This window comes from Physella acuta, unplaced genomic scaffold (assembly GCF_028476545.2).
Source record: "Physella acuta isolate Inbredline_101_S28 unplaced genomic scaffold, ASM2847654v3 ptg000608l, whole genome shotgun sequence".
Taxonomy (NCBI): domain Eukaryota; kingdom Metazoa; phylum Mollusca; class Gastropoda; family Physidae; genus Physella; species Physella acuta.
In genome coordinates, this window is record NW_026732127.1 from 283,184 (window position 1) to 297,104 (window position 13,921).

Here is a 13,921-nt window from a genome sequence, read left to right on the forward strand (position 1 = left end):
ATCAATATTTGTCTTACGAAAGTGAAACATCAGGTTACAAATTACGATCGATGAAAATAGAAATGTAGCCTTAAACTCAACAAATTAAATTATTTTTACGGTCTAAATCTAAAAAAAAGCACGTTTTTATTCCATGTCGACAACTTGATGGAAGGATTCTCGTCAACTCACTTGCATCCATTCATTTGTCTAATCTTAAAAGTGGTTTGTGTGCATAGTTTCTTTCATGTATCTTTTCTTGTAGGGGCGAAGCCACTCTCCCCCCCCCCCCTCCAGGGTAGAACGTCTAATTCCCCCCCCCCCCCTAAAAAACCCAAATATAATTTATTTAGAAAAAAATATCATTTTACCAGTGTCGTCGCCCCCCCCCCCCCCGAAGAATTGTATTCGCCCTTGCAAAAATTCAAGATCTAGATCTAGATTCATAACTTTTTCTTAAGACAAGTTTTAAAACTTCTTGAAAAAAAATTATGTGATAATTGACCCTAAGGTGAATTTCATGACGTCACAATTAGACCCGCGTACTCTTGCAGTAATTCCACCAAGTACGCCAATTACGGTCCCACTAATCCAGGGATTACATTAAGTCTTATCCGTTCATACCTAGCTAGACTCAATTAAAGACTTCAAGCTGATCTCTTAGATAACAAGCAACTCCACAACTGGGCTTATGGGGTGACTTGCCGTGAAAGTTGGATCAATACGTATTGTTTCATCAGCACAAAGCCTACTATGTCTAATCATATACACAAACCTGCTATTCTTTGACGTCTGCCAGCTCTCTTCTGCCCGAGTTTTTGCACTTGACCAGAGGTGACCCTAGAAATATTCTCAACACATTTACAAATTTGAAAACGTAATACTGTTTTGGAGACGCCTCTGATTTCTAACAACTTTACCTAATGTTTTTGTCAATGTTGTGTTGACGGCTAGGAGATTTTTTTTTCCACTTCTTCAAGTTAAGCCAGCAGAAATCTTGTAGTAAACCCACGTCAACGATAATAAATTATGTTCTGTTTCAGTAAACGATAGAGTAGATAACGAAGATAAAAAGAAGATTGAGCCGATATGACAATGTCTGTGTATAGTACAGCCCATTCCGTTAAATACCAGACAGAATAAGAGGAGTCTGCTCATTTGTCTCCATGTCTTAGCACTTGAGAACATTTATAATTTGTATTTCAAATAGGAGATAAGACTATCTTAGTCAGTTTCGTTTGTGTCCATTGGAAAATTCGGTCTCTTGAGAGGTAGGGATGAACACGGTTACACATTTTGAAGTTAGAGTTTGTGTAGCATTACATAACTCAGAGAGTGTACCATGACTAATGAAGGTTGTTGTACAAATTTGTAACATAATTGATTTATAGACAGTGGGTTGACGTAATGGCTTTCTGTATTCAATTCATATCAGTCATCCCCCGTCACTCCTGCTGGAGTAAGGGCCACCAACTACAGCCAGAGTTCTCTGTCCTGCTGGAGTATGGGCCACCAACTACAGCTCTCCAGAGTTCTCTGTCCTGCTGGAGTATGGGCCACCAACTACAGCTCTCCAGAGTTCTCTGTCCTGCTGGAGTATGGGCCACCAACTACAACTCTCCAGAGTTCTCTGTCCTGCTGGAGTATGGGCCACCAACTACAGCCATAGTTCTCTGTCCTGCTGGAGTATGGGCCACCAACTACAGCTCTCCAGAGTTCTCTGTCCTGCTGGAGTATGGGCCACCAACTACAGCTCTCCAGAGTTCTCTGTCCTGCTGGAGTATGGGCCACCAACTACAGCCAGAGTTCTCTGTCCTGCTGGAGTATGGGCCACCAACTACAGCTCTCCAGAGTTCTCTGTCCTGCTGGAGTATGGGCCACCAACTACAACTCTCCAGAGTTCTCTGTCCTGCTGGAGTATGTGCCACCAACTACAGCTCTCCAGAGTTCTCTGTCCTGCTGGAGTATGGGCCACCAACTACAGCTCTCCAGAGTTCTCTGTCCTGCTGGAGTAAGGGCCACCAACTACAGCCAGAGTTCTCTGTCCTGCTGGAGTATGGGCCACCAACTACAGCCAGAGTTCTCTGTCCTGCTGGACTATGGGCCACCAACTACAGCTCTCCAGAGTTCTCTGTCCAGCTGGAGTATGGGCCACCAACTACAGCTCTCCAGAGTTCTCTGTCCAGCTGGAGTATGGGCCACCAACTACAGCTCTCCAGAGTTCTCTGTCCAGCTGGAGTATGGGCCACCAACTACAGCCAGAGTTCTCTGTCCTGCTGGACTATGGGCCGCCAACTACAGCTCTCCAGAGTTCTCTGTCCTGCTGGAGTATGGGCCACCATTTACAGCCAGAGTTCTCTGCCGTCTGGAGTATGGGCCGCCAAATAAAGCTCTCCAGAGTTCTCTGTCCTGCTAAAGTATGGGCCGCCATTTACAGTTCTCCAGATTTCTCTGTCCTGCTGTCTAGTCATGATTACTGAGGTTTCTCTGATGTTATTTTTCTACCATCCGCCCCCTGATGTAACCGTCATTTTACGATGACAATAGAGATGTATGACGTCACAGGACCTGTTCTGTTACATTCTATCGCACCGAGGCACTGAAATATCAACATCAACATCAAGTTTTACTTCAGCACTAAAGGGTGACACAGCGACATAACCATTGTACTACAGTCGACAGTCAGGCTACAATTTACCTTCAGTTTCTGTAGACAGTCAGGCTAGTTTTGTATTTAAAATGCTACAATTTACCTTCATTTTCTTAGAGTTCTTAATGTGGTTAAACCATAGACAAACTAGTCACATAACTGACAAACTAGTCACATAGCTAACAGACAAACGTTTACTTCCAGAAAACAAAACATGGATCAACGAATCTTTCTTCTCTTCACCATCATTACCTTGTCAACTGCTGAAGTGCAAACAGGTTGTTGTATTTTCTATCAAACTGTTGTTGCTGTTCTTTCTATCAAACTGTTGTTGTTGTATTTTCTATCAAACTGATGCTGTATTTTCAATCAAACTGTGGTTGTTGTATTTTCTATCAAATTATTGTTGTTGTTGTTGTGTTTTCTATTAAACTGATGTTGTATTTTCTATCAAACTCTATTTTCTGTTATTGTATTTTATGTACTTCTGAGTAGCTTGTTATTAGTTGACCTGAAGCTATTGTACGGCAAATAAAAGTTCCTTTACTAATGGGTTAGGGTTAGGGTTAGTTCCTTTACTAATGGGTTAGGGTTAGGGTTAGTTCCTTTACTAATGGGTTAGGGTTAGAGTTAGTTCCTTTACTAATGGGTTAGGGTTAGGGTTAGTTCCTTTACTAATGGGTTAGGGTTAGTTCCTTTACTAATGGGTTAGGGTTAGAGTTAGTTCCTTTACTAATGGGTTAGGGTTAGGGTTAGTTCCTTTACTAATGGGTTAGGGTTAGGGTTAGTTCCTTTACTAATGGGTTAGGGTTAGGGTTAGTTCCTTTACTAATGGGTTAGGGTTAGATTTAGTTCCTTTACTAATGGGTTAGGGTTAGGGTTAGTTCCTTACTTATGGGTTAGGGTTAGGGTTAGTTCCTTTACTAATGGGTTAGGGTTAGGGTTAGTTCCTTACGTATGGGTTAGGGTTAGTTCCTTTACTAATGGGTTAGTGTTAGGGTTAGTTCCTTTACTAATGGGTTAGGGTTAGGGTTAGTTCCTTTACTAATGGGTTAGGGTTAGGGTTAGTTCCTTACTTATGGGTTAGGGTTAGGGTTAGTTCCTTTACTAATGGGTTAGGGTTAGGGTTAGTTCCTTACTTATGGGTTAGGGTTAGGGTTAGTTCCTTTACTAATGGGTTAGGGTTAGGGTTAGTTCCTTTACTAATGGGTTAGGGTTAGGGTTAGTTCCTTTACTAATGGGTTAGGGTTAGGGTTAGTTCCTTTACTAATGGGTTAGGGTTAGGGTTAGTTCCTTTACTAATGGGTTAGGGTTAGGGTTAGTTCCTTACTTATGGGTTAGGGTTAGGGTTAGTTCCTTTACTAATGGGTTAGGGTTAGGGTTAGTTCCTTACTTATGGGTTAGGGTTAGGGTTAGTTCCTTTACTAATGGGTTAGGGTTAGGGTTAGTTCCTTTACTAATGGGTTAGGGTTAGGGTTAGTTCCTTTACTAATGGGTTAGGGTTAGGGTTAGTTCCTTTACTAATGGGTTAGGGTTAGGGTTAGTTCCTTTACTAATGGGTTAGGGTTAGGGTTAGTTCCTTACTTATGGGTTAGGGTTAGGGTTAGTTCCTTTACTAATGGGTTAGGGTTAGGGTTAGTTCCTTTACTAATGGGTTAGGGTTAGGGTTAGTTCCTTACTTATGGGTTAGGGTTAGGGTTAGTTCCTTTACTAATGGGTTAGGGTTAGAGTTAGTTCCTTTACTAATGGGTTAGGGTTAGGGTTAGTTCCTTTACTAATGGGTTAGGGTTAGGGTTAGTTCCTTTACTAATGGGTTAGGGTTAGTTCCTTTACTAATGGGTTAGGGTTAGTTCCTTTACTAATGGGTTAGGGTTAGGGTTAGTTCCTTTACTAATGGGTTAGGGTTAGTTCCTTTACTAATGGGTTAGGGTTAGTTCCTTTACTAATGGGTTAGGGTTAGTTCCTTTACTAATGGGTTAGGGTTAGTTCCTTTACTAATGGGTTAGGGTTAGTTCCTTTACTAATGGGTTAGGGTTAGTTCCTTTACTAATGGGTTAGGGTTAGTTCCTTTACTAATGGGTTAGGGTTAGTTCCTTTACTAATGGGTTAGGGTTAGTTCCTTTACTAATGGGTTAGGGTTAGGGTTAGTTCCTTTACTAATGGGTTAGGGTTAGTTCCTTTACTAATGGGTTAGGGTTAGGGTTAGTTCCTTTACTAATGGGTTAGGGTTAGGGTTAGTTCCTTTACTAATGGGTTAGGGTTAGGGTTAGTTCCTTTACTAATGGGTTAGGGTTAGGGTTAGTTCCTTTACTAATTGGTTAGGGTTAGGGTTAGTTCCTTTACTAATGGGTTAGGGTTAGGGTTAGTTCCTTTACTAATGGGTGGGTGACTTTAAATTATGGTTAGGCATATTGATGGGAATTGACTTATATAAAATTGTTAGTCGTATTGATGGTAGGTGAACGAAAAAATATACCCTAAAGTAGTTTTAGTTCGCACGAGCAACTCACACGTGGGTACCTGTGCACTTACACAACTGGGTACCTGTCCCTTCACACAAGTGGGTACCTGTCCCTTCACACAAGTGGGTACCTATGCACTGACACAAGTGGGTACCTGTGCACTGACACAAGTGGGTACTTATACTCTAGGTTGTGTTTGGCCAGAGACAATCCAATCAGACGGCAACTGCTTTAAACACTTCACCACAATCTTCCCATGGCCAAGCGCTAAGGTATGTTAGTCTTCTTTATTTCAGTTTCATCGATACCTCTTGTGCTTATATAAGTTTAAGCTTATTGGTTTTGCTTATTTCTAGAGTATTACTACACTTAATTACACTAGAATATTTCCTTGGGCATTCTGTAGCGTTATATGTAAGAAGTGGAACAGAACAACTATTCTCTCATAGACTCGTGTCATTCTGTCATAGACTTGTGTCATTCTGTCATAGACTTGTGTCATTCTGTCATAGACTTGTGTTATTCTGTCATAGACACGTGTCATTCTGTCATAGACACGTGTCATTCTGTCATAGACTTGTGTCATTCTGTCATAGACTTGTGTCATTCTGTCATAGACACGTGTCATTCTGTCATAGACTTGTGTCATTCTGTCATAGACTCGTGTCATTCTGTCATAGACTTGTGTCATTCTGTCATAGGCACGTGCCATTCTGTCATAGACTCGTGTCATTCTGTCATAGACTCGTGTCATTCTGTCATAGACTTGTGTCATTCTCTCATAGACACGTGTCATTCTGTCATAGACACGTGTCATTCTGTCATAGACACGTGTCATTCTGTCATAGACTTGTGTCATTCTCTCATAGACACGTGTCATTCTGTCATAGACACGTGTCATTCTGTCATAGACTTGTGTCATTCTGTCATAGACTTTTAACCTTTGACCCTATCTTGATAGGCCAAGTGTCAGTCCTATGGCGGGGTCATGGCCTCCATCAGAACAACCAATCAAATGTCACAGGTGGCGCAATCATCGGCAGGAGTTTACGGTAAACATTCTTGACACCATCGTACTCAATAGACATGAGCTTAAGTAAACACTCTTGACACCATCGTACTCAGTAGACATGAGCTTAAGTAAACATTCTTGACACCATCGTATACAGTAGACATGAGCTTAAATAAACATTATTGACACCATCGCACTCAATAGACAGGAGTTTACAGTAATTGGAATACCCTCTAATATTTATTTTAAAATCATTATTCTGATGATTTGCTTTCACGTTTGCCAAGATTATCCAATCAAGTTTTGAAACACATTATTCATATAAAATTGATGAAAGTAGTCTCATCAATGTAATTCACTGGCTTGTAATAATTGAACATAAGATGTTTAGTCCAAATGCATTTTTTTTTAGAAACAATTATTAATACAATTTCATAAGTGCTATGTCCTAGTATTACATATGTATGTTTTTAAAAATAATGTTTTTAAAGAGGATTGATTGACTAAAATGGTTTAAAATGTTGTGTCAAAAGAGATGGAATAATAATTTGTTTATTGCCAACTGTCTGATGCCTGATTTCTCTGGGCCCAGACTACATCTGGATTGGTGCAAGTAGCACGGACGACGTTTGGAGGTGGGTGGAGACAGGCCTGGGGGTCAATGAACTGCCCATCACCCAACAGACCGCTGGCCCTAAGACAAGCAGTGCATGTGCCGTCATGTCAACAAAAAATCTGGCACTTTACGAGATGGAGTGTTCGGAGAAATTCACTTACTTATGTATGGAGAAAGGTAAGCCTATGAGCAGCATCATTTTTAGATGCTTTTCTGTCATCACACATTTTATTCTTTTTATATTTTCCCATAATCTATTCTAAAGGTGCTGACAGCTTAAATGCAATCATTTCAACTACCGCAGCAAATACAACTACGACAAGAACTACACCAACTATCATAACACCATCAATGACACCCAACTACCCAATAACACCGCAGTCCAAAAGCTCAACAGTCAAAAACATGACACCGTCTACTACACAATCAACAACATCACCCACCCAGTCAATCTCTGGAACTACAACATCACCCACCCAGTCAATATCTGGAACTACAACATCACCCACCCAGTCAATCTCTGGAACTACAACATCACCCACCCAGTCAATATCTGGAACTACAACATCACCCACCCAGTCAATCTCTGGAACTACAACATCACCCACCCAGTCAATATCTGGAACTACAACATCACCCACTCAGTCAATATCTGGAACTGAAGCTAACACTTTAAAAACCGCTATAGCAAAGTCACCTGAAGTCACCACAATCCTAAATGTGCTATCTACACGCTTTACAGCAGCATCATATACATCCATCCAAGCAACAACATCCACAAATGGAGCAGTCTGGTATGAATCAACACAGGCAGAAACATCAACTGATGAATCAACACAGGCAGAAACATCAACTGAGAACAACTTTTCCCCTCTGATTCCGCATGATTTCACCCTTATTACATTTACTTTAATTGGCTTTATGCTTTAATTGCTCGAGTTACTAAACACAATATTTATCTTAATTCTAACAACATTTTAATCAATTCTAGTTGCATTTTCATATGTGCTTATATATTTTTAATTATTTTTTAAGGAAACAAAAAACAAACAGCGAGCAATAAAATTGGAACATTTTTCATAATAGTTTTTTTATACATTATAGATTTTACTTATAAATGTAAAGAAATGTAAATGACTTCTTTAAATTACAAAACATCCATTAAATGGCAAACTGTAGACAAAGTACAAGGTACTCACCAGCTGGTACTAAGCACTTGAGTCAGGTAAAAGCTGGTACTTAGTCAGGTACAAGCTGGTACTAAGTCAGGTACAAGTTGGTACTAAGTCAGGTACAAGCTGGTACTAAGTCAGGTACAAGCTGGTACTAAGTCAGGTACACGCTGGTACTAAGTCCGTGAGTCAGATACAAGCTGTTTATTTCATTAGTCCAAGGCATTTAGAATTTAATTCACTTTTTTTTAAAATGCGGAATGTACATAATGTGAATGTGTTTAATTAAAGCTCACACAATTATCTTTTAGGAGGCAGCAAAGCTTATAAGTCGTTGTATAGTGATAACATTGAGAGCTCGAACATAACTGGTCTAACGTTCGTGGTCTAACGTTCGTGGTCTAACGTTCGTGGTCTAACGTTCGTGGTCTAACGTTCGTGGTCTAACGTTCGTGGTCTAACGTTCGTGGTCTAACGTTCGTGGTCTAACGTTCGTGGTCTAACGTTCGTGGTCAAATTACGAGTCAGTTCGCATCATGATAGCATCATGTATGATGACGTCATGATAGCATCATGTATGATGACGTCATGATAGCATCATGTATGATGACGTCAAACACGAGGCTTTCCTCAAATGCATCAACAAAGACTCCTTCAAGGCCAACTGGTGGAACGGTGGGGAGCCTCTATGGGTTACAGCTGTTTTACAGGTGGGTGTGGAGAAAGGTGGGTCATTGGTGGGTCTACAGGTGGGTCATTGGTGGGTCTACAGGTGGGTCATTGGTGGGTCTACAGGTGGGTCATTGGTGGGTCTACAGGTGGGTCATTGGTGGGTCTACAGGTGGGTCATTGGTATTTCTACACGTGGGTCATTGGTATGTCCACACGTGGGTCATTGGTATGTCTAGACGTAGGTCATTGGTATGTCTACACGTGGGTCATTGGTATGTCTACAGGTCATCCATATCTTACATGGTGTCATCCTTGTTTTACTTGATGTCACCCACGTGAACAGGTGTGTAGGGCTCACGTGGTCAGGTGTGTAGGCCTGGTGTGGTCAGGTGTGTAGGGCTCACGGGGTCAGGTGTGTAGGGCTCACAAGGTCAGGTGTGTAGGGCTCACGTGGTCAGGTGTGTTGGGCTCACAAGGTCAGGTGTGTAGGGCTCACGTGGTCAGGTGTGTAGGGCTCACGGGGTCAGGTGTGTAGGGCTCACGTGGTCAGGTGTGTAGGGCTCACAAGGTCAGGTGTGTAGGGCTCACGGGGTCAGGTGTGTAGGGCTCACAAGGTCAGGTGTGTAGGGCTCACGTGGTCAGGTGTGTTGGGCTCATGTGGTCAGGTGTGTAGGGCTCATGTGGTCAGGTGTGTAGGGCTCACGGGGTCAGGTGTGTAGGGCTCACAAGGTCAGGTGTGTAGGGCTCACGTGGTCAGGTGTATAGGGCTCATGTGCTCAGGTGTGTAGGAATCACGTGGTCAGGTGTGTAGGGCTCACAAGGTCAGGTGTGTAGGAATCACGTGGTCAGGTGTGTAGGGCTCACAAGGTCAGGTGTGTAGGACTCACGTTGTCAGGTGTGTAGGGCTCACAAGTTCAGGTGTGTAGGGCTCACAAAGAGAGGTGTGTAGGGCTCACGTGGTCAGGTGTGTAGGGCTCATATGGTCAGGTGTGTAGTGCTCAAGTGGACAGGTGTGTAGGGCTCATTTGGTCAGGTGTGTAGGGCGCATTTGTTCAGGTGTGTAGGGCTCCTGTGGTCAGGTGTGTAGGGCTCACGTGGTCAGGTGTGTAGGGCTCATGTGGTCAGGTGTGTAGGGCTCACAAAGAGAGGTGTGTAGGGCTCACGTGGTCAGGTGTGTAGGGCTCATATGGTCAGGTGTGTAGGAATCACGTGGTCAGGTGTGTAGGGCTCATTTGGTCAGGTGTGTAGGGCTCATATGGTCAGGTGTGTAGTGCTCAAGTGGACAGGTGTGTAGGGCTCATTTGGTCAGGTGTGTAGGGCTCATATGGTCAGGTGTGTAGTGCTCAAGTGGACAGGTGTGTAGGGCTCATGTGGTCAGGTGTGTAGGGCTCACAAAGAGAGGTGTGTAGGGCTCATATGGTCAGGTGTGTAGGGCTCATATGGTCAGGTGTGTAGGGCTCATTTGGACAGGTGTGTAGGGCTCACGTGGTCAGGTGTGTAGGGCTCACACCACACCAACCCGCCCTCTCCCTCTGAATAACACAAAAATTGATTACACAATTAATTTCAACTTGGTCCAACCCTCTCTCCTTTGGATAACACAAAAATTGATTACACAGTAACACGAATATCCGTAGGCGTGTATGTTGTCATTTTGTTTTTCGCTGTTGCGTTTGAACATGTGTATGTATGTCTGTCTCTCTATGTATGTATGCGTGTATGTCTGTGAATGTATGCCTGTCTGTATGTGTATGTATGCGAATCTGTGTATTCAAGCGTGTCTGTATGTGTATTTATGCGTATCTCTCTGTGTATGTATTTGTTTCTGTCTATGTATGTATGCGAGTCTGTCTTGTATGATAACGAATACACAACTGTTTAATTATATTGATTTATTTCGCACGAACAATTCATGGATTAGAAACACGGATTAGAACATGGATTAGAAACACGGATTAGAACATGGATTAGAAACACGGATTATCTACCTACCATAACAAAGCAGTCATACGCCATGTCCTAATACCACACTAACAACGATGGCCTATTTGATTAAATATCTAATCTACAAGAACTATATTTACAATATTTGTCTTCAAAACAATTAAAATATCGTATATTTGAGTGTCTTGGGACTTGTGGAGATCAGCCAGGTGTGGTCCGGGTATAGTCCGGCTGTGGTCCGGCTGTGGTCCGGCAGTGGTCCGGCTGTGGTCCGGGTATAGTCAGGCTGTGGTCCGGGTATAGTCCGGCTGTGGTCCGGGTATAGTCAGGCTGTGGTCCGGGTATAGTCCGGCTGTGGTCCGGGTATAGTCCGGCTGAGGTCCGGCTGTGGTCCGGCAGTGGTCCGGCTGTGGTCCGGGTATAGTCCGGCTGAGGTCTGGGTATGTTCCGGGAGTGGTCGGGTGTGGATTGGAACAATTTGACAAGCTGTTCCCTTAAGAGCATAATTTCAAATAAAAATTCAGTAAAATAAGTGGCAGATACTAAATTAATTGATGTCAAATGAGGCCTTCCAAATATGGAACGGAGACACCACTAGTTAGTGAAACATTTTGAATGACCTGATCTTCTGTTATTAGAAGTTCAGGAGAAATCTCCCATTAGCCAGGCAGGCCTACAAACTCCGACTAACTAGTTTAACTAACTGGAATTATATGAGCTGCCCCGCGACGTGGCATATGCCGCTATTTAGTTAAATTCCTATTTTTCAGTAATTCATAATTTGTAAATTCGACACTAGCAATGTTGTGACTGAAAATATTTTGCTATGAAACACTATCAGTAGCTCGTGAAGGACGATTATCCTCGCCATGAGCTTTACCGACTCGACCATGCTTCCATCACTATCAAGGATTACGTGTCAACTGGTTATGCGCCATTGACTCCGATTTCAGCCTGCTTTTCTTTTTGGATTTGCTTCCATAGCCTTTGTCCAACTAAGAACAAACTACAAGGCAGCAGTTGTTTGATTTTGGAATTGTCTCTCCTAGAAGGTTGGCTGTCCCTAGCGATCCTCATCTGCCCGAGGGTTCGATCTCGAGACTTTTCGGTTTAGCAACCAAGAGCTTTACCGACTCGACCACGCCGACCCCCTACCGAAACAAGTCTACTGTCTACCGTTATTAGAACTATCGAATACTATTGAGTCACTTAATCATTCCGTAGATACGCCACCACACAATATTAAATGTCATATAGCCTTGCAAACGTAATCTATGTAAGATCACACAATATTAAATGTCATGTAGCCTTAATCTGTGTAAGACCACAATATTAAATGCCATGTAGCCTTAATCTGTGTAAGATCACACAATATTAAATGTCATGTAGCCTTAATCTGTGTAAGATCACACAATATTAAATGTCATGTAGCCTTAATCTGTGTAAGACCACAATATTAAATGCCATGTAGCCTTAATCTGTGTAAGATCACACAATATTAAATGTCATGTAGCCTTAATCTGTGTAAGATCACACAATATTAAATGTCATGTACCCTTATCTGTGTAAGATCACACGATATTAAATGTCATGTAGCCTTAATCTGTGTAAGATCACACAATATTAAATGTCATGTAGCCTTAATCTGTGTAAGATCACACAATATTAAATGTCATGTAGCCTTAATCTGTGTAAGATCACACAATATTAAATGTCATGTACCCTTAATCTGTGTAAAATCACACAATATTAAATGTCATGTAGCCTTAATCTGTGTAAGATCACACAATATTAAATGTCATGTAGCCTTAATCTGTGTAAGATCACACAATATTAAATGTCATGTAGCCTTAATCTGTGTAAGATCACACAATATTAAATGTCATGTAGCCTTAATCTGTGTAAGATCACACAATATTAAATGTCATGTAGCCTTAATCTGTGTAAGATCACACAATATTAAATGTCATGTAGCCTTAATCTGTGTAAGATCACACAATATTAAATGTCATGTAGCCTCAATCTGTGTAAGATCACACAATATTAAATGTCATGTAGCCTCAATCTGTGTAAGATCACACAATATTAAATGTCATGTAGCCTTAATCTGTGTAAGATCACACAATATTAAATGTCATGTAGCCTTAATCTGTGTAAGATCACACAATATTAAATGTCATGTAGCCTTAATCTGTGTAAGATCACACAATATTAAATGTCATGTAGCCTTAATCTGTGTAAGATCACACAATATTAAATGTCATGTAGCCTTAATCTGTGTAAGATCACACAATATTAAATGTCATGTAGCCTTAATCTGTGTAAGATCACACAATATTAAATGTCATGTAGCCTTAATCTGTGTAAGATCACACAATATTAAATGTCATGTAGCCTTAATCTGTGTAAGATCACACAATATTAAATGTCATGTAGCCTTAATCTGTGTAAGATCACACAATATTAAATGTCATGTAGCCTCAATCTGTGTAAGATCACACAATATTAAATGTCATGTAGCCTTAATCTGTGTAAGATCACACAATATTAAATGTCATGTAGCCTTAATCTGTGTAAGATCACACAATATTAAATGTCATGTAGCCTTAATCTGTGTAAGATCACACAATATTAAATGTCATGTAGCCTTAATCTGTGTAAGATCACACAATATTAAATGTCATGTAGCCTTAATCTGTGTAAGATCACACAATATTAAATGTCATGTAGCCTTAATCTGTGTAAGATATATCTGTTGTAGTTGACCTATCTCTGCGACGTTGGGGTCAGTTGTCAGACAAGTTGTCAGACAAGTTGTCAGACAAGTTGTCAGACAAGTTGTCAGACAAGTTGTCAGACAAGTTGTCAGACAAGTTGTCAGACAAGTTGTCAGACAAGTTGTCAAGCATGTTGGCCGCGTTACGTTCCAACTTGTCGGATGAAAATGTTTCCACGTCAGTTAATTTGCAGAACATATTTTAAAGAAATAAAATCAATAGCCCAATGTTTGACGTGCTAACATCCCCTGACTAAAGACTTAATTCGGTGCACAATAAATGGGAGACTAGCAGTTGTGTGCATTCTTTTGTCTGTGTGTCAACCTCCCAATGTTTAACTCGTCCAACTTATCATTGTTAAACTTGTCCAACCACTATAATTCTCTCATTGCTTAACTCGTCTAGGTCTCGTCTTCCATTTTTTTCTTCTTTCAATTGTTCCGAAATCCCTAGCACATTTCTACATTTTAATTAAAATATAATTATATTACCAATCACCTAATCATGAGGGTAAGCGGCATTTTGCAGGTGATTTTAATCAAAACATTATATGCAAAGATAGCAGCTATTTTTTTTTAATTAAACATAAAAACGCTACTTGTAACCTACATGTTTATAAAAGTAGGCACATATATTT

At 41.1% G+C, this 13,921-nt stretch overlaps 1 protein-coding gene across 1 annotated transcript; it reads left to right on the forward strand.

The window, feature by feature from the left end:
* The first annotated feature begins 938 nt into the window (after positions 1 to 938).
* Positions 939 to 7,714, forward strand: LOC131947850 (uncharacterized). The gene is made up of 6 exons (XM_059309221.1): positions 939 to 1,250; positions 2,834 to 2,907; positions 5,281 to 5,363; positions 6,053 to 6,143; positions 6,696 to 6,896; positions 6,985 to 7,714. Exons 2-6 carry the CDS (start codon positions 2,844 to 2,846, stop codon positions 7,647 to 7,649), a joined length of 1,104 nt encoding a protein of 367 aa, XP_059165204.1. The 5' UTR covers positions 939 to 1,250; positions 2,834 to 2,843; the 3' UTR covers positions 7,650 to 7,714.
* The last annotated feature ends 6,207 nt before the right edge of the window (positions 7,715 to 13,921 follow it).